The following is a 24,854-nucleotide window of genomic DNA, read 5'->3' as shown; positions in this document are numbered from 1 at the left end:
TTCCGGAGAAGCATTATTTATTTGCAGCACACTCGGTGGACTGACAACCTAAATACCATACATTTCGAGAAGATTTTGAGAGCAGAGCAAGAACCTATTTTACAAATTGAAAGCATATCGAAATGTGTGGTTAGCGTGACTTTAAGTTGGACTGATTCAATCCTGACGATGTATTTTCCCAGAGGTACAAACCAAATTATGTCGTCCACTTACTTCAGGATGATACCCCAAAGAGGCCGAAGACTAGGATAAGACCAGAAAGCACAACCATGATTGCGTCCCGGTGAACTTTGTCCTAGTGTTGGCAAAACGGATGAACGCGTCTGCATCTACCATTCTTATATACTGTTTTTATTGACTTGTCAAAAACACGATTGGAACTAATTTGGGATAATTGGATCTTCATATTTTTCGAATTTCTCAAAAGTGTTAGGTGCGATATAGCTGAATGTTGGAATATTTCAAAGTAACTTAAAAAGATGTCGGAGGACAGTGAATTCGAGACTCTAGCACGGTGTTGTGCCCTTTTGCAAGGCACTTTACTCCTCTGTGCTCCATTGGAGTAGTGGGTTATTGGTACCTTATTCTGTAAATGGGCAAAGCACCCGTTGGATGATGGACTGAAATATAAAAAAAAAGTAGATGAGCTTACATTTGCTGATTACAATGACCTTAATTCACCATCCAATTATCCAAAATTAGTGCCAGTCGTGTTCAAAACAAATCTCACGTGAAAATTGTCTGGACAATTCTGTCAGCTAATATTTGTTTCAACTTAAAAAAGAATGGAGTTAACTTTTTTGACTGTAGAGAATTGATTTATTGATTATCTTTACGTATTCCGATTTATCATATCTCAGGTTCCCTCGGTGTTGTCAGAGTATTTGCACTGGGGAAATGTCACGGTTTCCTTTCATTCTAACATTACGCCAGCATTGTTAACAGCTTAGCGACATTTAAAGACACTGAGGTCCCATCTTGTACCTTTCAGTGTAAATGTCAAAAACCATAACATTCCGACCATTTTGTGCAAGAATTGGGAACAACGTTCCGTTATGGATAATTCCAAACTAAAAACCCACTTGCTGTATCAAACGAAGTGCCATAAGAATCGACAAATGAAGAAAGCAGCATGTTACACGATTACACCAGCTCCTTTTAATGGTTGAAAGTTTTATCGAGGAAAATTTGAGCAATAGTGTAAGCCTTTCAATTTCGAGGCGGATACTACCATAACCTTTACCTTTCTTTTAAAAAACAGGTTAACACGATTGGAACTAATTTGGGATAATTGGATGGTGAAAAATGTCTTTACAGTAAAATCTACAAATGTAAGCTCATCTGCTTCTCTTTGTACATTACACAATTGTTTTTATAAGTAATTTGTAATATTGAGACATTCAGCTATAGGGCACCTACCATTTTTGAGAAATATGAAAAATATGAAGATCCAATTATCCCAAATTAGTTCCAATCGTGTTTTTTAAAATTGAAATCATAAATGAAATCAAAGTCTTGAATGATCCATGAAATATTTATACCAGCATCTCACCTGCTGAAATTTCAAGTTGAATTCTATCTATGTCTGCGTCAGCTTGAGAAGTCACGGTTGCAGACATTGAATGATGCCCAGGGCAGAATCCTGGATGATGACAGGTAGGGTTCTATGAAGTTTTTTATGAACTACTTTTGCCATTTCCAAGATCTAAGATATGGTCATTTAATATATCTAAGAGAAGACCATCAAATGCCATAGCAACTTGAAGTGTACATACAGTCCACAACGACTGATAGAGAGATAGAGAAATTCTTCCCTTTGCCTCAACCATGGATGTTTTCCTGTTAACAGTCAAGAGCATATACTACTCATGTCAAAAATTCTTACTTGCAAAACCTTGCTCCTTCCAATCTTCGTAACATCTACTATAGCTACCATAAAATAGTAAACTCCTTGTTCAATCTGCAGTTAACTTGAATTTTAAGTTGATAAAATACACGGCCGGCAACCAACACCACATGATGTCACCTTGAAGCAGTTGAAGTATGATTTGAAAGTTTGCATAGAAAGTAAAAGCGTACTTTACCAGTTTGCTAAATGTGGCAACACATTCATAACGCAAAGCCACTTATTACAATGATTTCGCTTCACAAAGAAGCACTCAACAAGAAAGACATTAAGGATATATTGAGAAAATATATTGACAAATAATCGATATCCTTGGTGATGGATTTTCCATAACGAACGCTGTTCCCAATTGTTGCAGAAAATGGTTGGAATGTTATGGTTTGGACATTTACAGTGAAAAGTACAAGATAGGACCTCAGTGTCTTTAAATGATTGTCGCTTGGCTGTTAACAATGCTGGCGTAATGTTAGAATGAAACACAACAGAGGAGTGGCGCTCTTCAAAATGCCCACTTGGAGAACCCTGATTTATGATGAATATAAATGGTTTGTCTTTCGTTTGAACTGTCAAGATCAGCTTTCTGGTCATGGTAATACACTTCCAAACTGTATATCAGTGCAGTTCTGTTACAGGATAGCAGAGATGTTACCATATCACCAAATGGTGCAGCCTTATTATGTAAATCGAGTATAAAAATAGTGATGCTACTTGAGAACTAAAACAATATATGAAGATTAAAAGTTATGAAGCAAACATTTATTGTGAATATATTGCAAATAGCCAAAACTAGTAAATCTAAATACATGTTATTTACAATTTTCACCTGTTCATAACAGGGTTGGCAGTTACAAGAGTCCAACAGATGGCTTGATCAACCTGCCAGTTTATCTGAATCACACCAGGGCTGATCTGCTGTTCACAGTCAACCTGACCCCAGCAAAAGACGTCAAGGCCAATACTTTCTACGAGCGTGGAGTTGCTCTGCTTTGCTCCGGCGCCTTCCAGTAAATCTGAAAAATCTCTCTCAAATAAATCACGATCTGCAGTGAACTCATCCAAATAATTGTGTCAAATTTCAGACTTTTTTGTGTGTGTGAACAGGCAATTATGAAACTATAGAACATTGTCGTGTTATTTGCGTAGAGCGTAAAAACTCAGCAACACACGTATAAGATTTAGATAGTCCCGGATGTGATGTCGGATTAAGTATTAAAAGTACAAAATTATTTCATAACTAGATGTAATTCGTATTGTGGTAGAGTGATTGGTATAAAACTGCACAGCTGTATCACTCTATGAGAAATGAATGGTCCGACAGCGTGTCTTTTTTATCATCTCAAACTTTTCAGCTAATTAACGGTGAAATGGACAACGGAAATATAATAGTACCTATAAACCAGAATATCTAAAAGTGGTGAATAGATACTGTCACAATTAAATGCTACTGATTTTTGTTCTCATTCAAATCTAGCTTATTTACTGAAAATGCTCGATTACTCCAAATAATATTTTATGACAAATTTGCATGAAAACAAAACAACATTAACGTTTGGCGGGGGAGCCTCTAGATTGTCTATTTCAGGATTTAGAAACTATTCATTAACTTAGTATTTATTGCTAAATATTGCGGGCGGAAATCAGTGACAATGTGTTTGCATCTAGAAAACACTGAATCGTACAAGTACAAGAAAATCTCCATTTTGTATGGGAGCATCTTATCAATGAATGTGTACTTCGCACCAAGCAGTTATAAGGCCTGTCATTTCTGTCAACAGATCTTCAGCTTTACAGATGGTCTGTATTTTCAACTCATATCGGTGACTTTCTATGAATCCAGAATACTATCGGATTTGTTGAAATATTTCAGGAGATACATCGAGCATACACCTCTTTAGTTTCCCTCCCATAAGTATATTTCAGAGCTAAAGAGTATCTTAATAATTACAGTGTATAGTCATTTGTTGGTGTAGTATTGTGGTGAAATAAATGTAGACTTAGAATCATAAAACAATGGTGTTTTTTCTTTGATGCATTCATGGAGAGTCTGACAACTTCCCTGAACACTCACTCACACCTCGTGTGTTGTCAAGCTTAACTATATGCTATATACTATATGATCTAATAAAAAACATTTCTTGCACTTAAATAGTTCACCAGTGTTTTCCTGGCTGTAGCTACAGGCATGTCAAGTAACTACCCCTACCCAAACAAAGTGATGGCTGTGTACTACATCAGACATTCAAGATTTATAAATGATTAAACTGACACAATAGTATTTCGAAATGTCATGTGGTCCAAAGTTGGTTACATTAAGTACATTTTTGTGTGATTTATGGTTGCTGTAATAGAGAGAGGTGCTATTTGATGAGTAATAAGAGGGTTCTTCTTGTCAATCAGGGTAGATTACCACGATGTTGAAGATCATGAACATTGAAAAGAAACCCATCACAGTGATGCATAGAAAGATTAAAGACAAGACGACTGCAATAACATATTTTGCATTTTATTCTCAGTCATGATTTAACTACAATGCAGCAATTCAAAGAATGTTCCTATGGAAAATTATGTGGCAAGAGTTCACTGCGTTAGTCAGATTTTAATTTTCTCCTGTCCTTATGCAGCTAAATGGGTCTCATCATACTTCTAAGTCACATCTGCTGTGATCATGAACTTGTCTATCTTCAAAACTTGGGAATCAACATACTAGGCACGAGAAAAAAAAAGATGCTTTAATGTAGCATCTATTAGAAGAAAGCACAAATATTGAATATATTTTACAACATCTTCAAGAGGTGTGATACTTTTCTAGTGAATCCATATGCTTTCATCAGGTTAATCAATATCACCAGCATTTCAATTAGGATGATTCAGCAACGGTGGCATCGCCGCCCAAATCCCCTTTCCATAATTCAAGGTAGGATTTTTAATTATTTAGAAGGAATTATAGTATGTCTTAACATTTATTAGCAAATGATCATGATATATTAAATGTTGTTCCAGTGACTGACTAACCCCCCCCCCTTAGATTTTGAATTTGCCAAATTTACAGGCTCCTGCAACCAAGATTAAAAGATTTGTATAGAGGTGAACCTTTGACATCTGGGAGAAGCTGGATTATTTTTTTAATGCTGCTTGTCAACTGTAAGAAACAACATTTGCCTGTTCAGTAGGACAGAAAAAAATGTTTCTGGGGAGGTTTTTAAAAGAAAACGATTGGAACTAATTTGGGACAATTGGATGGTGAAGTAATGTCGGTTTAACCGTGTCTGCGATTTTTTCCCGGAGGCTCCATTCAAATAATATAGCGTGATAATTAAAATTCATTGAAAAGCACCTTCATCTAACACCTTTAAGAGCGCATTAAAAAAAAAAAGGCATATAAAGAAAATCCCAGACACGGTTTTGAAGGATATTGTCAACGCTTGTCAATGAAGAAATTCCAACCGGAAATCTTGCAGCGTGTTCGCATAAGGCGGGAAAAACCGGTTTTTGGAAGATTCAGCAAAACGCTTGTCACGTGACTCTTATGCAAATAATGACCGTGTACTGTGCTTCGTCGGATAGCTCTATATCAGGGCTTTCAGAAAATGTATACTTTATTGGGGTTTGGGACGTGTTCAATTGAGAAAAAAATAAAAATCTGAAAGTGTCTAAAAGGTATGTAGCTACCTTAAGAGTGTGTTAAGTCCGAGATTGACAATGACAAGGTATATATGAATAAACTTACAGCTGTATTGGCAAATGTATGGTCGTTTTACTTGACAGTAGCCGTCATCCCAGCGCCAACCACGAAGTCTCCTGAATAAAAAGAAAACCCCACGCTTTAATTTTAAAAACTGACCATTTACCCAATAAGGAAAGGTTCACAATGCACAAAATGATGTATGTGATTAACTTGCAAGCAAAACATGAAAATGGTTCTGGTAAATTTATCATCTGGAAGTGGTTCTTCGCACGGCTGTCTATCTTTTATTTAGGATACATGACATAAAAAATTTGTACAAATTCGCGTCCTGTCCTCACAAACATTGCTGTTGAAGGCCTCAAATATATACGCACTACGAATCTGGAAAAGAGGGAACTTCAATGGGGCCGTTTAATGGCGATTGCCAAGCTTCGATACACCAAGGCTAGAAGCAAATTTTAATGTCATTCGGTTGGATTACAAAAAGACAGTGAAAACATAATGAATTGAGAGAGTCGTCTTGTGCCACAGGCAATGAGTCAAGTCAACTTAGTGTACGCTTTGATACTCGGGCGACTCTTGAGTGCCACGATCGAAGGCCGTCCGAACTTCTTTTCGGGCTTTCCGTTTCCAAACTTTCCTTACAATTTAGTACTACATGTAATATTTTAAAGAGAAAAAATCCTATGACAGATTGAGCTATGGACATGGACAAGTGGTGCGCATATTATTAGTATTAGGGCGGATAACCTCTGCAGGCATCTCCCAACCGCTGGTTTGGTAGGAGTTAGCGTAGGGAAAGGGATAGGGCCAGTATCGAACAAGTAAAAGTCTGGAGATAAGTCTCTGTGAACCAATTTCTCATGCCTCTGCGGCAGTTAGGTCGATGGTATATTACCGCAAGATGACATTATTCCTCTCTTAAACTGCGATATTATTAATTAAAGGGTAGCAGTCATGCGTTTGAGTCCGTAACTTGTTTAACAGACACTTTTGAGGTGTTAATCAACTTCTCTTTACATCAAAGTATTGCTGAACAATTCTCGTCGTTAACTTCGAAACCGCATGCCTACGAAAAAACTTGTAATGCTAGTGAATGGGTTGTTCGTGTTGTGTCGTCATGCAATTCTTCGATCAAATGGATTAGTTTCTTAAACGTTGATTTTTCCCAGGAAATGATATTCGAAAGTTCAATATCGCGAAGGTCAGGGGGCCTTCATTCATGATTTCTAATCGTATATTAGTGAGTAACAATGATATTTAAGCAGTATAGCCTGGAGGAAGACAGATACTTCTTTACAATGATGCTATAACATGGACTGTCTCACTTACCATAAACCTCCACAGTCCTGCCCATCTGGGTTTCTCTTGTCATTGTTATTCGGTTCACCAGAAGCCCAGAAGGTGAAATCGCCTTCCAGCAATTCGGGGCCCTCTTCCCAGACATAAGTGCCTTCTTCAGCTCGATCGCTCAGCCCCATCCAAACACTTTTCACTGCAGTGCCGGCCAGTTCCTTGTTGAGGTGATCCTGAATTGCCACCTGCAAATGTCTGCCTGTGATGGAGGCCAACTGGCCGCCGTCCTGCTCACAAGCGAGTTTTGCATTTTCCCAATTTTTCGCCTCGAGGAATAACTCGTAGTCATATCCAGAACACATAACTGTAACAACATATTTGAAAAGTTTGGTTCTTCAGAAAGCGGACAAAATTTGTTTTTCTGACAATTATGCCTAATAAAAAAAATTCATGACTCGTAAAAATAATGTACTACTTACATGCGGACGAGCCACCAAGACAACAAAAAATCAACGTTAGACTTGTTAATAAGAGCATGGCTGCGTTGCAATAACGTCTACAGAGGTTTTGGTTAGTTCTGAAGCTAGTCAATTACATACAGAGAGGTTAACATGTTTTATAATGTTTGGTCCTTGATTGACAACGTCGTCTGACTAATATGTCTCAATTATCAACACGATTGGAATTAATTTTGGATAATTGGATGGTCGATTAAGGTCATTTTAACCTGCAAATGTAAGGTCTTCTCTTTTGCTTTTTAAATTACACACTTGTTTGTTATGAGTAATTTTAATATTGCAATATTCAGCTATATGGCACCTAACATTTTTGAGAAATTCGAAAAACATGAATATTCAATTATCCCCAATTAGGTCTAATCGTGTTTTCATTAAATTAACTGTAAAAAATTATCCTTTTTTAACAAATACCGTGCTATTCATTTCATCAGTAGTATTTTCATTTCACAATACTCAGTAATCTATGAATTATTTTCACTTGCTACAAATCGCGTCGGTTCAAGGCTTAACGTTTAATAGCCGCGGAAAATATTAAATTTGTAATAATTTACGAAGTTCTTGTAGGGTCAGTGTTGATAGATAACACAACCAGACCCTGGATTAAGTGACCAGGTCATGCATAATCAGACGTGAAAAGATTATAACATGAAAATTAAAACCGCAGTTCCTGAAAAAAATGTAATCGATCCCATTCAACTAAAATACGTTCTACGGATACGATTAAATATTTGAATTGAGTAGAATGAGGGCTATCAAGGACAACAATTTGACAAAGAAAACTAATTGTAACTATGACATGTTGCAAAAAAGTGAAGTGGGCATTTTCCCATGTCACAAATTCGAGAAACACCTTCTACGTGTATCCTGAACGAATAGCTGCAATAATGTAAATGTGCGTTACAAAATGTTAATGGTCATTTATCTGACCAGAAAAGAACAATATTTTTGGTTCAAAAAACTCGACTATTCCTCCTCGTCCCTGAAGTATGTTGAATTATAATATATAAATTACAGTATACCCCTCAAGTAGTGTACAAGTATACATATTATTGGTGACAATTTTATTCCGGAGAAGCATTCATTTGTTACATATTCAGTGGACTAACAACCTAAATACAATACATTTCGAGAAGATTTTGAGAGCAGAGCAAGAAACAGTATTTTACAAATTGAACATATTGAAATGTACGGTTAGCGTGACTTCAAGTAGGACTGAATCAATCCTGACGATGTATTTTCCCAGAGGTACAAACCACATTATGTCGTCCACTTACTTCAGGATGATACCCCAAAGAGGCCGAAGACTAGAATAAGACAAGTAATCAGAACCATGATAGCATCCCAGTGCACCTCTTTCTGGCTTTGGCAGAACAGATGAACAACGTCTGCATCTTCCATTCTTATGTATTGTTTTTATAGACTTGTCAACATCACGATTTGAACTAATTTGGGACAATTGAATCTTCATATTTTTCGAATTTCTCAAAAGTGTTGGATGCAATATAGCTGAATGTTGCAATATTATAAATTACTCATAAAACAAGTGTGTAACTTAAAAAGAAAATCAGGTGAGCTTACATTTGCAGGTTACAATGACCTTAATTCACCATCCAATTATCCAAAATTAGTTCCAGTCGTGTTCAAAACAAATCTCACGTGAAAATTGTCTGGACAATTCTGTCAGCTAATATTTGTTTTAACTTAAAAAAGAATGGAATTAACTTTTTTGACTGTAGAGAATTGATTTATTGATTATCTTTACGTATTCCGATTTATCATATCTCAGGTTCCCTCGGTGTTGTCAGAGTATTTTCACTGAGGAACGGTTTCGTTTCATTCTAACATAACACCAGCATTGTTGACAGCTTAGCAACATTTAAAGACACTGAGGTCCCATCTCATACCTTTCACTGTAAATGTCAAAAAGCAATAACACTCCGTCCATTTTGTGCAAAAATGGGGAACAAAGTTCCGTTATGGATAATCCAACACCGAGGATATCGATTATTTCTCAATATATATTCTCAATATATCCTTGGTGTCTTCCGTTTTAACTGTCAAAATCAGACTTTGACACAGACGTTAACACATCAAATTGTCCAAAATACTATCATTTATATGTTCTTGATGTGCAATTTACTCGTTATTTCCTGTGAATTGTAAGGTGATGCTGAAACCAAGCTTTGTTCCCCTCTCCGACTTTGCATACATTGTGCCTGTTCTTTATCGCAGAACAATCTGTATGGCTCAGTTATCTGTTCAAACCTTTGTGACGGCAACACGCCAGTACGTAGCTCAGGCTAATAACTGGTATCCGAAAGAGTTGGTCATGCAGGTAGGGGACATTAACTTTTCTCATCAATTTACCAACGAGAATAGAGAAATCAGAGATGTCGTCAAAAAGTTTAATATGCTTTCGATAATAAGATAGTGAACTTATACCAAATATACATGTGACCTAAATTGCACTATTTTGCTCAAAGAATCGTAGTTCAACATTTTCTGTACTTTCTTTAATCTTTGTGTATAGGGGTTGGGGCCTTCAAATACAAATAAATGTGCAAAGTATGTGTGCACTGATTGATTGATTGATATACCAAAAATGAAATTAGAGTTAATTTTCTCGTACATTTCAGTTTATAATCACTGATGGCGGTCGCCAGGGGATTAAACTGAATGACTGCAGTGAAATTTCAGTGTCACTGGTAAGTTACAAGCTTTAAAAATGAATTGCAATTTTATGCTTTCACTTTTGTTCAGTTAGGGTTTGAAGTAATTTTTGTCAGTAGATTTCTAAACATAAAACAGTTACTGTACAGTATTACGAAATATCTTTTTTATCTGAAAGGAGATCTCTTTGATGTTACAAAGTAATAATAAACACATCACATTTGAAGGGTTTTAGTCAGTGTTAGTGTTCATTGAGTTGATTTTCTGTAATTAATCAGAATTTCCAATGGTCTACACTGATTGTCTGTGTGTGTTTCAGGCCTAAGACTGCAAGGAGCATCCTGCTCTAACAACAAGCTGAATCTGTCCGACACCATATCAACGGAACTGCCAGCGACTAGCTTCTCTTGGATCAGGTACGGCTGTGTTACACATGTTACACTCCACTGCACAATAAGTCTGGTCAGGATCAGTGTGTGTGCTTGATGACTGTCAGATTTATTCTTGTCATGTATTAGTATTATTTTAACTTCCATGTCGACGATCACAATTGCACAAGTGCCGGGAAGTACCGTGATCTACTTGACTCTTTCTCCCTGCGTCAATGGATCTCCGGTCCCACTCATCGTGCTGGTCATACCATTGACCACTTAATCACACGCATTGACGATACTACCATTACCGACGTCCGAGTTGAACCTATCTATGCCATATCTGATCACTATCCTTTGCTTTTCACTGTCAACCATCGCCATTGCTCTGCAGAAAATCGGCAGCGTATAATATCAAGAAACATGAAATGTTTTTCTGCTGATTCATTCGCCAATGATCTCTCATCATCAATTCAGCTTCAGCCAAACACCGAGGTATCGAGAAAATTGGACATAATGAATCGCGTATTACGTGACACATTTGATAACCATGCCCCTATGCGTGTGAAATTTGTTCAAAATAGACAACCTGCACCATGGATCACCAAGTCTGTTACGAATGCAAGATCAAAAAGAATGAAAGCTGAACGGATTTGGAGAAAATCTAAACTAGAAGTACATCGACAGATTTACAGAGAGTTGCGGACTCACGTTGTTCGCCTCGTTGAAAACGCCAAACGTCATTATTATTCAGACTTGATTGACAATAGCAAAGGCAACCAGAAACAGTTGTTTAATATCGTTGAACGGTTAATCGGCCAACCTCGGAGATCTGTTCATCTTCCGAAGCATGATAACCCGTCAGAAATCGCCAATCGCTTTGCAGATTTCTTTTTACATCGTGTGAAGTCTCTAGTTTCGAACTTGAGCCAGTCATCCGACGATCTTCACCATCAACGCTCGTCACCGATTTGCGATTTGAAACCTGAGTGTCGCTTCGAATACATAATGCCAACAATCACTGAGGAAGTCTTGCGTACCATTTGGTCATCTCCTTCGTCCACATGTTGCCTAGATCCAATTCCTACCAAGATCCTGAAGCAGCCAGAAATCCTACAGGTGTTACTACCGTACATAAATGAGCTCTTCAATGACTCTTTACGTGATGGTATTGTACCCACTGATTTTAAACATGCTGTTGTTAAACCTCTTCTCAAGAAACCATCTCTTGATCATGAGATTCTTAAAAATTATCGGCCTGTTTCTAACCTACCATTCCTATCAAAGGTATTAGAACGCATAGTTGCTACTAGGCTGACCAATCATATTGCTAGTCATTGCCTGAGTGATCCGTTACAATCCGCGTACAAAGCTGGTCACAGCACAGAGACTGCTCTCTTAAAGGTTACTAATGACATATTGTTAGCACTTGATGCAAAACATGATGTATTTTTGGTTTTACTTGATCTTTCTGCAGCGTTCGATACCGTTAATCATAATATTTTATTAAGTCGGCTGTCAGACCTTCTTGGTGTTTCAGGAAATGCGCTTAATTGGTTCCGCTCATATCTTTCTAACCGTAGCCAGTGTGTTATTATCGATTCCACAAAATCATGTTTCCGTCAAATTGATACCGGGGTTCCACAAGGGTCCGTTCTTGGCCCTATACTATTTAATGTATATACATCTCCTTTGGGGAAATTAGTTGCAAGTCATGGTTGCCTGTATAGTTTTTATGCAGATGATTCATCATTATATATGTCTTTTAAGATCAATGAAGCTTCTGTGACAGCCAGCAATCTTGAACTTTGTATTTCACAAGTTAGGTCCTGGATGTCTGCTAATTTCCTTTGTTTGAATGATGATAAAACTGAATTTGTAACTTTCTCTGCATCTTCCAGTAATGCTTCGGATGATAGAATACAGGGGATACGGGTCGGTGACACCCTGATTCCTGCTCAAAGTCAGGCAAAAAGTCTTGGAGTTATCCTGGATTCTGGTCTTACGATGTACCCTCATGTCAACAATATCTGCCGCTCAGCTATTTTTCACTTACGACGCATTGCAAATATTCGCAAATATCTCTCTAGATCAGACACGGAACAGTTGATTCATGCTTTTGTGACATCACGCATTGATTCATGTAATTCGCTTCTTTATGGTCTTCCGAAATATTCAATTGATCGCCTTCAACGTATCCAGAATGTAGCTGCCAGAATTGTAACTCGCTCAAGAGTCACTGAGCATATCACCCCGATTTTGTTTCAGTTGCATTGGCTGCCTGTGTCTCAACGTATTGTTTTTAAGATTCTTATCTTCACCTATAAATGTATCCATTCACTCGGTCCAACTTATCTTTCTAGCATGGTTAATTTGTACGTCCCAACCCGTAATCTAAGGTCCGCTGACCAATTTAAACTGTGTCAAAGCAGGTCGCGCACAAAGAAATATGGGGACCGTGCGTTCAGTATTGCCGCCCCCTTTTTATGGAACAATCTTCCAATTGAGGTTCGTCGCTCCCCAAGCCTGACAAGTTTTAAATCAAGTCTTAAAACATTTCTTTTTAATTCTGCTTTTAACTGAACTCATTCATTGTATTTTTTGTTTTTGTTTTGTTTTTAATTCTTGTAACCTTTTTAAAATTGATTGTATTTTACCCAGCGTCTCTGATCACACTATTTGCGTTGATTTAGTCGCTTTATAAATGAATAAATTATTATTATATGTATTAGAGTTCTGGCACAGCCATTAAATGTAGGGGAATCGATCCCAAGTATCGAATTTGTTCTAGTCTCTGTAAGAGGATTATGGTGTCATAGCCTTTTGTTTTCCATCGAAATTGTCATCTAGTGAGTAAATCTCTGGCAAGACAATCTGACACATGAACCATGCCTTCAAGACATTAAGGTAATATGCACCTTGAATGTTTTAAACGTTTGCTCAAACTTTCCTCAATGAAACTTTAAACCACTTGAGAGTCCATGTATCTGTCCTTGTGGCTCATTGTACTTTATGTGTTACAACTGCTTTCTGGTCATGGTACTACAGTTTCACAGTGCATATCAGTGCAGTTCTGTTACAGGACGGCAGAGATGTTACCATATTACCAAATGGTGTGGCCTGATTGTGTAATGTTAGTATGAAAGGATCTTATCAATGACTGCGTACTTCGCACCAATCCAAGCAGTTTTAAGGCCTGTTATTTCTGTCAATACATCTTCAGCCTTACAGATGGTCATATCGGTGACTTGCAACAAACGGAGAATACCATCAGATTTGTTGAAAAATTTCTTAAAATGTATTGATCATATACCTCTTTAGTTTCCCTCCCATAAGTATATTTCAGAGCTAAAGAGTATCTTAATAATTGCAGTGTATGGTCATTTGTTGGTGTAGTATTGCGGTGAAATAAATGTAGACTTAGAATCATAAAACAATGGCGTGGTTTCTTTAATGCATTCATGGAGAATCTATCAACTTCCCTGAGCACTTATTCTACCGGTGACTTGTGTGTTTTCAAGGTTAACAATATGCAATGAAGAACTTGCACTTACCAAGTTCACCAGTGTTTTCCTGGCTGTAGCTACAGGCATGTCGAGTAACTCCCCTACCCGAACGAAGTGATGGTTGTGTACTACATATGAATTCAAGACTTGTAAACGAATGATTACACTGACAAAATGGTATTTTCAATCGTCATGTGACCCAAAGAAGGTTATGTTGAGTACATTTTTTATGTGATTTATGTTTGCTGTGATAGAGAGAGGCACTATTTGATGAGTGATAAAAAGGGCCTTCCTGTCAATCAGGGTAGATTACCAAGATGTTGAAGATCATGAACATTGAAAAGAAATTTAACCCATCAAAGTGATGCATAGAGAGCTTAAAGGCAAGAGGACTGCAATAATTTTTTTTTGCACTTTATTCTCAGCTGTGATTTTAACTACAATACAGCAATTCAAAGAACGTTCCTATGAAAAATTATGTGGCAGTTTTCACTGCGTCCTTATGCAGCAAAATGGGTCTCATCACACTTCTGAGTCATATCAGCTGTGATCTTGAACATGTCCGTCTTCAAAACTTTGGAAATCAACATACTGGGTTGCATAAGAAAAGAAAAGGAAGATATTTTAATGTACCATCCATTAGAACAAAACTTAAATATATTTCACAATTTCTTCAAGAAGTGTGATACTTTTCTAGTGAATTCATATGCTTTCATTATGTGAATCAATATCACCAGCACTTCAATTAGGATGATTCAGCAAGAGGACATCGCTGCCCCAATTCCTTTTCCATTTCAAGGTGGGATTTTGAATTATTTGGAGGGAAATAAAGTGTGTATTTCACTCTTGTTAGAAAATGATAAATTTTGTGTCGTCCCAGGCCAGAACTAATCCCCCATAGAGTTTGACAGGCAAATAGCAGGGTTGCCAAATTGCTGGAATCCTGCAACCTCGGTTAAAAGATGTGCAGAAGGGCAAACCATTTGATGCCTGGAGAAGCTGGAGAATTTTAAAAATTGCTGCTCGTCAACTGCAACAAACAAAATTTGCCTGTCCCGTGGGACAGAACATATCTTTCCAGGGAGGTTGTTAAAATTTGCCTTTGATGCGTTTGACCCACTTTTGTTGATAGATTTTGGCCGCAGTGGTCTCTGGAGCCGACATCAATGACAATATTTAAAAGTAAGTATGCTTCATCCTGAAATAGTTTACGCTGTACATGCAAGATTATAGGCAGTAGCGGTACCCATAGAGAAGACAGTGGTTTACGGCAGCATACAGGTGGTCGCCCTTCAAATATTTTCTGAGTCTTCTTCTCGACATGAATTCGTAATTGTTAAAGGTACACTGTTACCTGTTCCAATTTTGCCACAGTTACCATGGAAAGAGAAAATCTAACCAATCACAGATTTTAAGAGGGTGGCCGCTTTTTAAAAAAAGTGCCCTCACATGGGCATTTTGAATACAAGGAACGCCCCTTCGACCATATATGGGCATATTTAGATTACAGGTGACTGTATACCTTTAATTACCGCCAATATTGCTGAATTCAACACCGAAAGTTGTTGCGTAATTATATATTCAGGGATATGCATGTATGATCTATTCACTGTTTACAAGCCAAATTGTATTATTGGTATCGTGTCTGTTAAAATTGTTTCGCTTTTAAAATTTGCATTTCGTCAACCATACAAAACTTTCCTTGAAGTTACATTTTTGAGAAAAATTGCCATCATAAAGGAAAAAATGCTTCTCACCGCTCCAAGCTTCGCCCGGGCCGGGTATCGAATGGTTCATCCCGGAATTTTTTTCGCAAGTTCTAGGCTTTGTGCTTTCACTGAACATTGCATAGACCTCAGTGCAGTGTCAGGCTATGCTATGCACACCAGGATTCCCTAGTCGCTTGGCTTTCCTCGGCAGCAGTATACTGGCATCGTATTCAACCCGCGATCTATTCGATAGTTAGCCAGAGTATATTTCGTTTCGAAATTTTAATACTGTTTTCTTATTTATATACCCGCAGACTGCAGATAAGTCTAATCAAGATTGTGGCGCTCATGTGAACATTAACAGTGTATTAACTTAAAGTCAGAGGTTCACATCTGAACTCATATGTACATTAAAGGGACAAAGTCGGCCATTTTTTCATGAATTTTGTTTGATACGAGATACTACTTATATTGTTTGACATGTTGAAAGATACTGAATAAATAGGTGACAATAATATATTCGACCTCGATTTTAGACAAATTAAATGAAATCACCGTGAAAATGAATTAATTGTCATGACCAATAATTCATTTTCGCGATGGTTTCGTTTATCGTGTCTAAAATCAGAGTCGAATATATGCATGGTCACCCATTCATTCACGATCTTTCAACATGTCAAACAATATAACTAGTAGCTCGCATCAAACAAAATTTACGAAAAATGGCCGACATTGTCCTTATAACATTGTATTCAGTCCGAGATTGACAGTGACAAGGTATCTTAGAATAGACTTACTGCTAAATTGGCAAAGGTATGGTCGTACTTTGTGACAGTAGCCATCATCCCATCTCCAATTATAACGTCTCCCGAATGGTATAGAAAACTTCACGCTTTAATTCTAAAAACTGACCATGTACCCAATAAAGAAAGGTTTACAATGTACAAATGTAGTGTGATTAATTTGCTAGGAAAAACAACGAGCAGAAAACATCCTATGACAGATTGAGCTACATACATGGACAAGTGGTGCGCATATTGGTAATGAATATCTCAGTATTAGGGCCGATAACCCCTGCAGGCATCTCCAACCCGCTGGTTTGGTAGGGGCTCGAGAAAGGTATAGGGTCAGTATCAAATGAGTAAATCTTCAGGGGTAAGTTTCTATGAAGCAATTTCTCATGCCTCAGCGTCAGTAAGCTCGATGGTATAGGGCTAGGGATGACATTGTGATATTATTTCAAGGGTAGTGGTCATGAGTTCGAGTCCGTAATTTGGTTGAACAGAGAGTTTTAACTTCTCGCATACATGAAAACATTGCTGATCAATTCTCGCAATGAACATCGAAACAGCGTACCTGCGAAAAAAATGTGTAATGTTAGTCAATTGGTTGTTCGTGTCGTGTCGTCATGTAATTCTTCGATCAGATGATTCGTATCTTAAACGTCAAAAATTTCCCAGGAAAAGATGCTTGAAATTTAAACATCGCGCAGGCAAGGGCCTTCATTAAGTTTTTCAAGCGTATAAGTGAGTAACAATGTATAGCCGGAATTAAGACAGATACTTCTTTACACTGATACTTGTATTATGATATGGACAGTCAGTCACTTACCATAAACCTCCACAATCCTGCCCATTATCGTTTTTCTTATCATTGTTATTCGGTTCATGAGGAGCCCAGAAGATGAAATCGCCTTCCAGCAATTCGGAGCCCTCTTCCCAAATATAAGTGCCTTCTTCAGCTCGATCGCTCAGCCCCATCCAAACACTCTTCACCGCAGTGCCGACCAGTTCCTCGTTGAGGTGATCCTGAATTGCCACCTGCAGATGTCTGTCTGTGATGGAGGCCAACTGGCCGCCGTCCTGCTCACAAGCGAGTTTTGCATTTACCCAAGTTTTCGCCTCAAGGAATAACACATAGTCATATCCAACACACATAACTGTAACAACATATTTGAAAAGGTTGGCTCTTCAGAAAGCGAATTTGTTTTTCCGGCAATTATTAGTATTACCCAATATCATAACGTAACAATGGTATTATAGTTTAATAGGGACACGCCACCAAGACAACAAAAAAATCAACGTTAGACTTGTTAATAAGAGCATGACTGCGTTGCAATAACGTCTACTGAGCATTTCGTTAGATCTGAAGCTGGTCAATAACATACAGAGAGGTTAACATACTATTATAATGTTTGGTCCACAATTGCCAATGTCGTCTGACTAATATGTCTCAATTATCATTAAATTTATGGTAACACATTATCCGGTTTTAACAAATACAGTGCTATTCATTTCATCTGTAGCATTTCCATTTTACAACAAGCTTACTCAGTAATATATAAATTATTTTCACTTTCTACAAACCGCGTCGGTTCAAGGCTTGATGTTTAATAGCTGCGCAAAATAATACATTTGCAATAATTTTGGAAGTTCTTGTGGATTAAGTGACAAGGTCATGCAAAATCAGAGGTTAAAAGCTGAGAACATGAAAATTAAAACCGCAGTTCCTGAAAAATATGTTATCGATCCCATTCAACTAAAACACGTTCGACGGACACGATTAAATTGTTGAACTGGGTAGAATGGGTTCACCTAAGACAATTGACACTTTGACAAAGAAAACCAAATGTAACTATGACATGTTGCAAAAAAGTGAACTGGGCATCTTCTCATGTCATACATTCGAGAAACACCTGATACGTGTATCCTGAACAAATAGCTGCAATAATGTAAACGTTAATGAAATGTTAATGGTCATTTATTCGACCTGAAAAGCACAATATTTTTTTTGGTTCAAGAAAACACGACTATTCCTCCTCCTCGTCTCTGAAGTATGTTGACTAATAAATACTTGAATTATAGTACACCCCTTGCGTAGTTTACAAGTACGCAATGTTATTGAAGACAAATTAATTCCGGAAAAGCATTCATTTGCATCATACTCGGTGGACCGACAAGCTGAATACCATGCATTTCGAGAAAATTTTGGGAGCAGAACAAGAAACTGTGTTTTACAAATTGAAAACGCATTAAAATGTATGGTTACAATGACTTCAAGTAGGTCTGATTCAACTATGACGATGTTCTTATTTTCCTAGAGGTACAAACCAAATCATATGTTTCACTTACATGAGGACGATACCCCAAAGAGGCCGAAGATTAGGATGAGACCAGTAATCAGAACCATGATTGCGTCCCGGTGCACTTCGTTCTGGTTTAGGCAGAAAGGATGAACAACGTCTGCATCTGCCATTCTTATATACTGTTTTGTATATTGACTTGTCCAAAACAAATCCTGTGTGAGAATTGTCTGGACAATGCTGTCAGCCAATATTTGTTTTAACTTAAAAAAGAACGGAGTTAACTTTTTTGCTATAGAAAATTGATTTATTGATTATCTTTATGTATTTCGATTTATCATATTTCAGGTTCCCTCGGTGTTGTCAGAGTATTTTCACTGAGGAAATGTCACAGTTGTGTTTCATTCTAACATTACGCCAGCATTGTGAACAGCTAAGCGACATTTAAAGGCACTGAGGTCCCATCTTGTACCTTTCAGTGTAAATGTCAAAAACCATAACATTCCGACCATTTTGTGCAAGAATTGGGAACAACGTTCCGTTATGGATAATTCAAACTAAAAACCCACATGCTGTATCAAACGAAGTGCCATAAGAATCGACAAATGAAGAAAGCAGCATGTTACAAGATTACACCAGCTCCTTGTAATCAATATTAAATGCGTAAATGAATTTGTAAACTTTTCTCCTTGGTGGTATTGCAATCGAGTTCAACAAACTTTTCTTCTAATTGCTTCTCTTTAACACGATTGGAACTATAGGGCGCCTAACACTGTTGATAAATTTGAATTTTTGAAAGATCCTATTCTCCCAAATTAGTTCCAATCTGTTTGTGTGTGTGTGTGTGTTTGCAAAAGAAGGACTGGTATCTACCTTTAATTATTATACCTGATACTGTACTACACAGACAGACTGCAAAGTGATTTCTTAGACGTTTTAAAATATCAATCTGGGAGATGCGGTAACTATAGTTGAACGAAATGCATGCAGAAATACGGTTTATTGGAAACTTTTCTGTGGTGAACCAACTATCGTCTATAAAACTTTACCGTAATTAGTACTTCAGTAATATAATAACCTTACATTTGAATACTGTCAAATTTTAGCTATCTTTAATTACTGAAATATATCTATTTTTTGTATTCGAAGTATTTAGGGCCTCCATTTATATGAACATTTTGTTACACTTAGCCATAAATGTATCTTGTGAATGATATGAATAAGGTTTTGCATTGAAAATTTCGGCTCTGGTTACAGTGCCGATATGATGTACAGAATGAGTATATGGGGGATATTATCAAGGATGGTTGGTCAACAGCTGATGACTGTGATTTGAAATATTTTTAGATAATATTTCTATGATATTAAGATTTCTAAGATCTTCCTAGGATATGTAGGATGGTCTCTCAGGACACTCACGAAAAATAAACAAAATTCCTGTCTCATTGCTTCGTTCACAGGCCATTAATCATGCATTTCGAGCGCTTTGTCATTTCCCGCCTGAAATAGTTTAATTTGATGGCATACGATAAATTAAGCTTGTCCTGGGAAAAAATTTTATTATAATACAAAATATGCTGAGCAAATCCTGCTTTAAACGATTAAACTGTCATATATTATTTCAATTTCAATGGTCTGGCCACATACTGCAAACCAGTTAAAGTGAAAGTCCTTATTTGTGAAGTTGTCTGAATGATGTAAGAATTGATTTATTGATTACATTTATTGATTATGATTATTCTTATTTTCGATTTTTTCTGACACGAGGGATATTAATATGAGGCTGTGCCTGATGTGTAAAACTGTAATATTGTCTTTTTCGCAAAACATGTCCAACACTGTAAACAAAATTTTTGATAACATTGCTTAAGTTTTACGAATTGCAATACGTGTGTTTGGCCAGGTGCATTTCTTTAGAATCAAGGACTTTGTAAAATTATTTGGTCCTTAGTCATCCCGTGAAAATCTTTTTGCTATACGGAACACCCAGACAGAAAGCTAATACATTTTATTTACTTTGTGAACGTACAGTTTAACGCATTTCTGTTTTAATACAATGAGGTAGCTTTGATGTTTTGTCGTTTTAATTACACTATGTCTGTATTTATTGGTAAGTCCCAGAATCTGATGTCAATGCAAATGCTTATGATGGTAAAATTTTGAAGGAGATTTACAGGAAAAAACTCCCAAACGGAAGTAAATTCAACATGAGAGTGTAAATGTCCTGTCTGAAAGTCACTTTCCTTATTTTTTTAAAATTTTTAAATCTTCGGATGTTCCGTTGTGGTTGTAACACCCAAGTATTCATGATTTTCCCCCTGTAACCAGTACCATCACGTAAAAGTTTGTTGAAAGTACACCTTATCCTTCCTAAGCAAGGTATTCACGCTTACAATCGTTGTTTTTACACTTAAAATTGTGGAGCGACGGCGGTTTTTAAACCCGGCCCGAAAGATTCGGTCGTGTATGGATGCCCCGGAGTTGGCGGAGCAACCATACAAGATCAGTATAAGTGTTTTTAAGCCTCTACAGACGAACTAGGAGTAAATAGTCGAAGAAATATGATATTATTTTCATACACGCGCACATTAAGTGATTGTATCGACTGCTGCTAAACAGAAGGGAAACTCAACCCTGATGAAATACTAACACAGTTTTATTGATACCAATATTTCATAATTATGTTATTATTTTTCAATAATTACGAAAATAATATCATATTTCTTCGACGATCTACTCCAAGTGCGCCTGTGAGCTGGTAGCTATCATGAGCCAGTGTGTTGAAGTTCCATTCCTTTTGGCTCGACACGCTATTAACACTCCTGCTCACACACATACCAGAACACCTCAAGTTTTGCACAAATAGTGTCAAATCGCCATAAGTTCAAAGATTTCAAAGCTTTCAGGCCACATTTACTAGTCATTGTTGTCTTTTGATACGATCGTTGCTGGCCGGTTACTGTTCACTCCCTATTTATAATTGTGTGTTTCGAACTGAATTTGTATCGGCATAAGGGTTCTCTGATGAAATTCCGGATTGATTACTTCATTTAAAAATGTACCACTACATATTGGTGGTATTCATCTTTTCCTTGTCACGAAAATAGTGAAAAACAAAGCACATTAAAAAACAAATAAAAAACCAAACAACTGGCAAATTAGCACGGCTTATACACAGGCGTATTTAGGCAGATCAATGTCTCAGATATCATTTACAAAATATATTGCATGGCCTTGTTATAAACGACCCTCTTATTGTTTGTGTTTTGTGTAGTGTTGACGGGTCAAGCTTCATTGAATTCGGGGCTAAAGGCGAAACCAAACTGAAAAGACGATGCCTACATGTAAAAGTCAGTAAAACGAGCCAAGTGACCTCAAAAAGGTCGTTTTCAAACTGATTGATGATCAATGTAATCTGATCAGAAAAGAGCAAAACAGACTGGTGGGGACTGATGGGCCAATTTACCACAGGAAGAAGGTATAAACACCTGGGAAATGAGCCAAAATAATTAGTTGATGTCATGGACAAATGGCTGTTGGTGTATCTATCACTGAACTGACCTGACTTGCAAGTTGACTAGAAACTTGTTCGGTTATGCCATGGACGTGTTTTACGTCCATGATTATACTCTTCTTGATACAATAACATATTGTCCGGGTAGTAGCAGCTTCTTCTGGTGTTCAATAGCAATCCAGAGCGCACCGTGCGGAGTAACCAAGGTTGTAGCTGTGGGTCCATAGCTGTGGTGTTTTCAGACGGGATTCCTGCCTTTTACGGGCTGGTTTTGACTTTTTACGATTGTGGTGGCGGGGTTAAAATCGTAAAAGTCAAAACCAGCCCGTAAAAGGCAGGAATCCCGTCTGAAAACACCACAGCTATGGACCCACAGCTACCAAGGTTGTTTCTGTACACCTTTATGAACAAACTTGTTTGCTGTGTGGTAAAGTCAGTAGAATGTCACCACGTAGTATCTCTGTCCAACTATTTTGTTACAGGTTACTCTGACATTTACAATAAGAAAACCTGACGAAATGACATGCCCTACATTAACTTGTGGCTTTCTATTAAGGTAGTACGTGCCTCGAAATTGAAAGACTTCAACTTTTGCTAAAACTTTCTGAAAAAAAATTATTTAATAATTCCCTTTCGAAATCGAGAATAAAAATTAGGGGGTCATCGTGCAAAATTTTACACAAGAGAAACAAATTACGCAATATTCACCAGCACTTTAAATTGAAAATGGCAGCTTTCCCTGTTTTAACTCTGTGGGGAAAAATTGAATTTTCACCAAAAAATAAAACTAGTCATCCATTTACTCTAAGAAACTCCAAATTGAGCCCTCACACATCTAAAAATGTGCTGTAAAACTTTTGAGGATACTGAAATAATTACCGCACTGTTGCTGGAAAGGTTGCAAAAATGAAAAGACCTTGGTACTTAACCTGTTCACATCCAATCCTGTTAAACAGGTCGGCATTTACCATTTGATACAATAGGTTGGGCCATACCGTTGTGGTGAAAGGGTTGAAGGACAGACACAGAAATCAGGGTGTGGGGTTAGTGGTGTATGTTACAGAAGCTATACTTTCCAATAAAATGGAAACATTTTGAATCAAGAAACTTTCAAACTGACTAATTTGGCATCTATGTTTTGTTCAAGAGTGTTAAGTGCTGACTGTCACCGCTGTTATTTTTGACAGAAAGACACAAATTTACATTTTGAATTTACAGTATCTGATAACATGGCATGGATTATCAGCTGTTACACTAGCACTGCCGGTTTTAAGGAGTAGATCTGCAAACATGTGTAAGCCATATAATACTCTACACAATGCTGAGCCGGAAATTACATTTTTCATTGTAGTGGTGAACTGATTGCCAAAATAATTAGATTTTTGGTCTTAAGTTACCCCCTTTTTTCAATGGCATGTTTTCAACATTAAAAATCAACAAATCATATATCTATCAGTAGCAATTACAAAGTGCCATGTTTTGATGCTGAAGGTAAATTTATGTAACCTTTGAAATGACCTTGGCAACCAAATAAATGACTTGTACTGGGACCGAATATGACCGTATTGAAAAAAGCACATGGTAAATGTAATTTACTGCCCTTTGAACCCTAGGATCCATAGCTTGACCTCAAACCAAGTCACTTTCCCTTGAACTGAAGTTTGGAAGTGCCAATCTGATGATGACATTGGAAAGTGTTGAAACTTGGTGTCAGATTTTTGAACAAACGTTTTAGAATGGTGAATGGCGATTTGGTATCAGGCATACACAGAGATTCAATGGCGAAACTGTAGCATATTGATTAGGGCAAATTTGTACACAATGATAAATACAGAGCCATACCCCAATGCAAGGTTTTGCTGGTGATGTACATATATTTATCTAACATGACTTGGCGGCTATAGGCAACAAATAGGAAGTTGCTATTAAAGTTGTTGCAACAAAAAACTTCCAAAAACAATGTTGTTATGCAATTAATAACGTCTTAATTGGTTTGTCTCTAATATCTTTCTACAAATATGATAAATACCTACATGCACATGGGACAGCCTGTGCTTGGGAACTGACACAACCTGCCTCAGTAGTGCCATTCATTGCAAAGGACACATGTCTATCACTCTCCATGGCTTCCAACTACAACATCACAAAGCAGTATACAAAACCTATCTGTGTATTGTGTAGCTGAAGTACTGTCGCTCTTAGCTCTCGGTTTTCCTGGTATGTGGATTGGACGGCAAACTGTTTTGGCGTCCGACCCACATACCTAGGCATAACCTAGAACTACAGTACTGCAGCAACGTAGTGGGTAGAGCCACTACATCCTTTGGCTACTCATTTCAATGACACTTGTCATCTGCAAGCTGTACATACTCATTTCTAAATACTAGTAGCATGATCCCTGTATTTGCTCTTCGGGTGTGAAAACAAAAACATGTAAAATGAACTCCTTTACTTTAAAGCTGCAATAGCTGCGAATGTGTAATAAACCGATCTAAAAATATCCTGTTTTCCAAGTTTTCTTTGAATAAGAACCATTAGAGACTGAAAAAGTGTATAACACTATCTAAAGTGGCATGTAAATTCAAACGTTTTAAACA

The 24,854-nt window shown here is 37.3% G+C and overlaps 2 protein-coding genes across 2 annotated transcripts; both read right to left on the bottom strand.

The window, feature by feature from the left end:
* Nucleotides 1-4,388: 4,388 nt before the first annotated feature.
* Nucleotides 4,389-7,511, bottom strand: LOC139149368 (C-type lectin lectoxin-Lio3-like). Its single transcript, XM_070721091.1, has 4 exons — nt 7,367-7,511; nt 6,924-7,251; nt 5,634-5,704; nt 4,389-4,609 (listed from the first exon to the last, which is right to left on the bottom strand). The coding sequence occupies exons 1-4, from the start codon at nt 7,422-7,424 to the stop codon at nt 4,602-4,604; spliced, it is 465 nt and encodes a 154-aa protein (XP_070577192.1). The 5' UTR covers nt 7,425-7,511; the 3' UTR covers nt 4,389-4,601.
* Nucleotides 7,512-14,347: 6,836 nt separating this feature from the next.
* Nucleotides 14,348-18,931, bottom strand: LOC139149363 (C-type lectin lectoxin-Phi1-like). The gene is made up of 4 exons (XM_070721087.1): nt 18,793-18,931; nt 17,274-17,600; nt 16,459-16,530; nt 14,348-14,543 (listed from the first exon to the last, which is right to left on the bottom strand). Exons 1-4 carry the CDS (start codon nt 18,914-18,916, stop codon nt 14,536-14,538), a joined length of 531 nt encoding a protein of 176 aa, XP_070577188.1. The 5' UTR covers nt 18,917-18,931; the 3' UTR covers nt 14,348-14,535.
* Nucleotides 18,932-24,854: the final 5,923 nt, after the last annotated feature.

The sequence above is a fragment of the Ptychodera flava genome, chromosome 14 (genome assembly GCF_041260155.1).
Source record: "Ptychodera flava strain L36383 chromosome 14, AS_Pfla_20210202, whole genome shotgun sequence".
Taxonomy (NCBI): domain Eukaryota; kingdom Metazoa; phylum Hemichordata; class Enteropneusta; family Ptychoderidae; genus Ptychodera; species Ptychodera flava.
The sequence above is the reverse complement of the archived record's forward strand: the minus strand, read 5'-3'. Positions and strand labels throughout refer to the sequence as shown.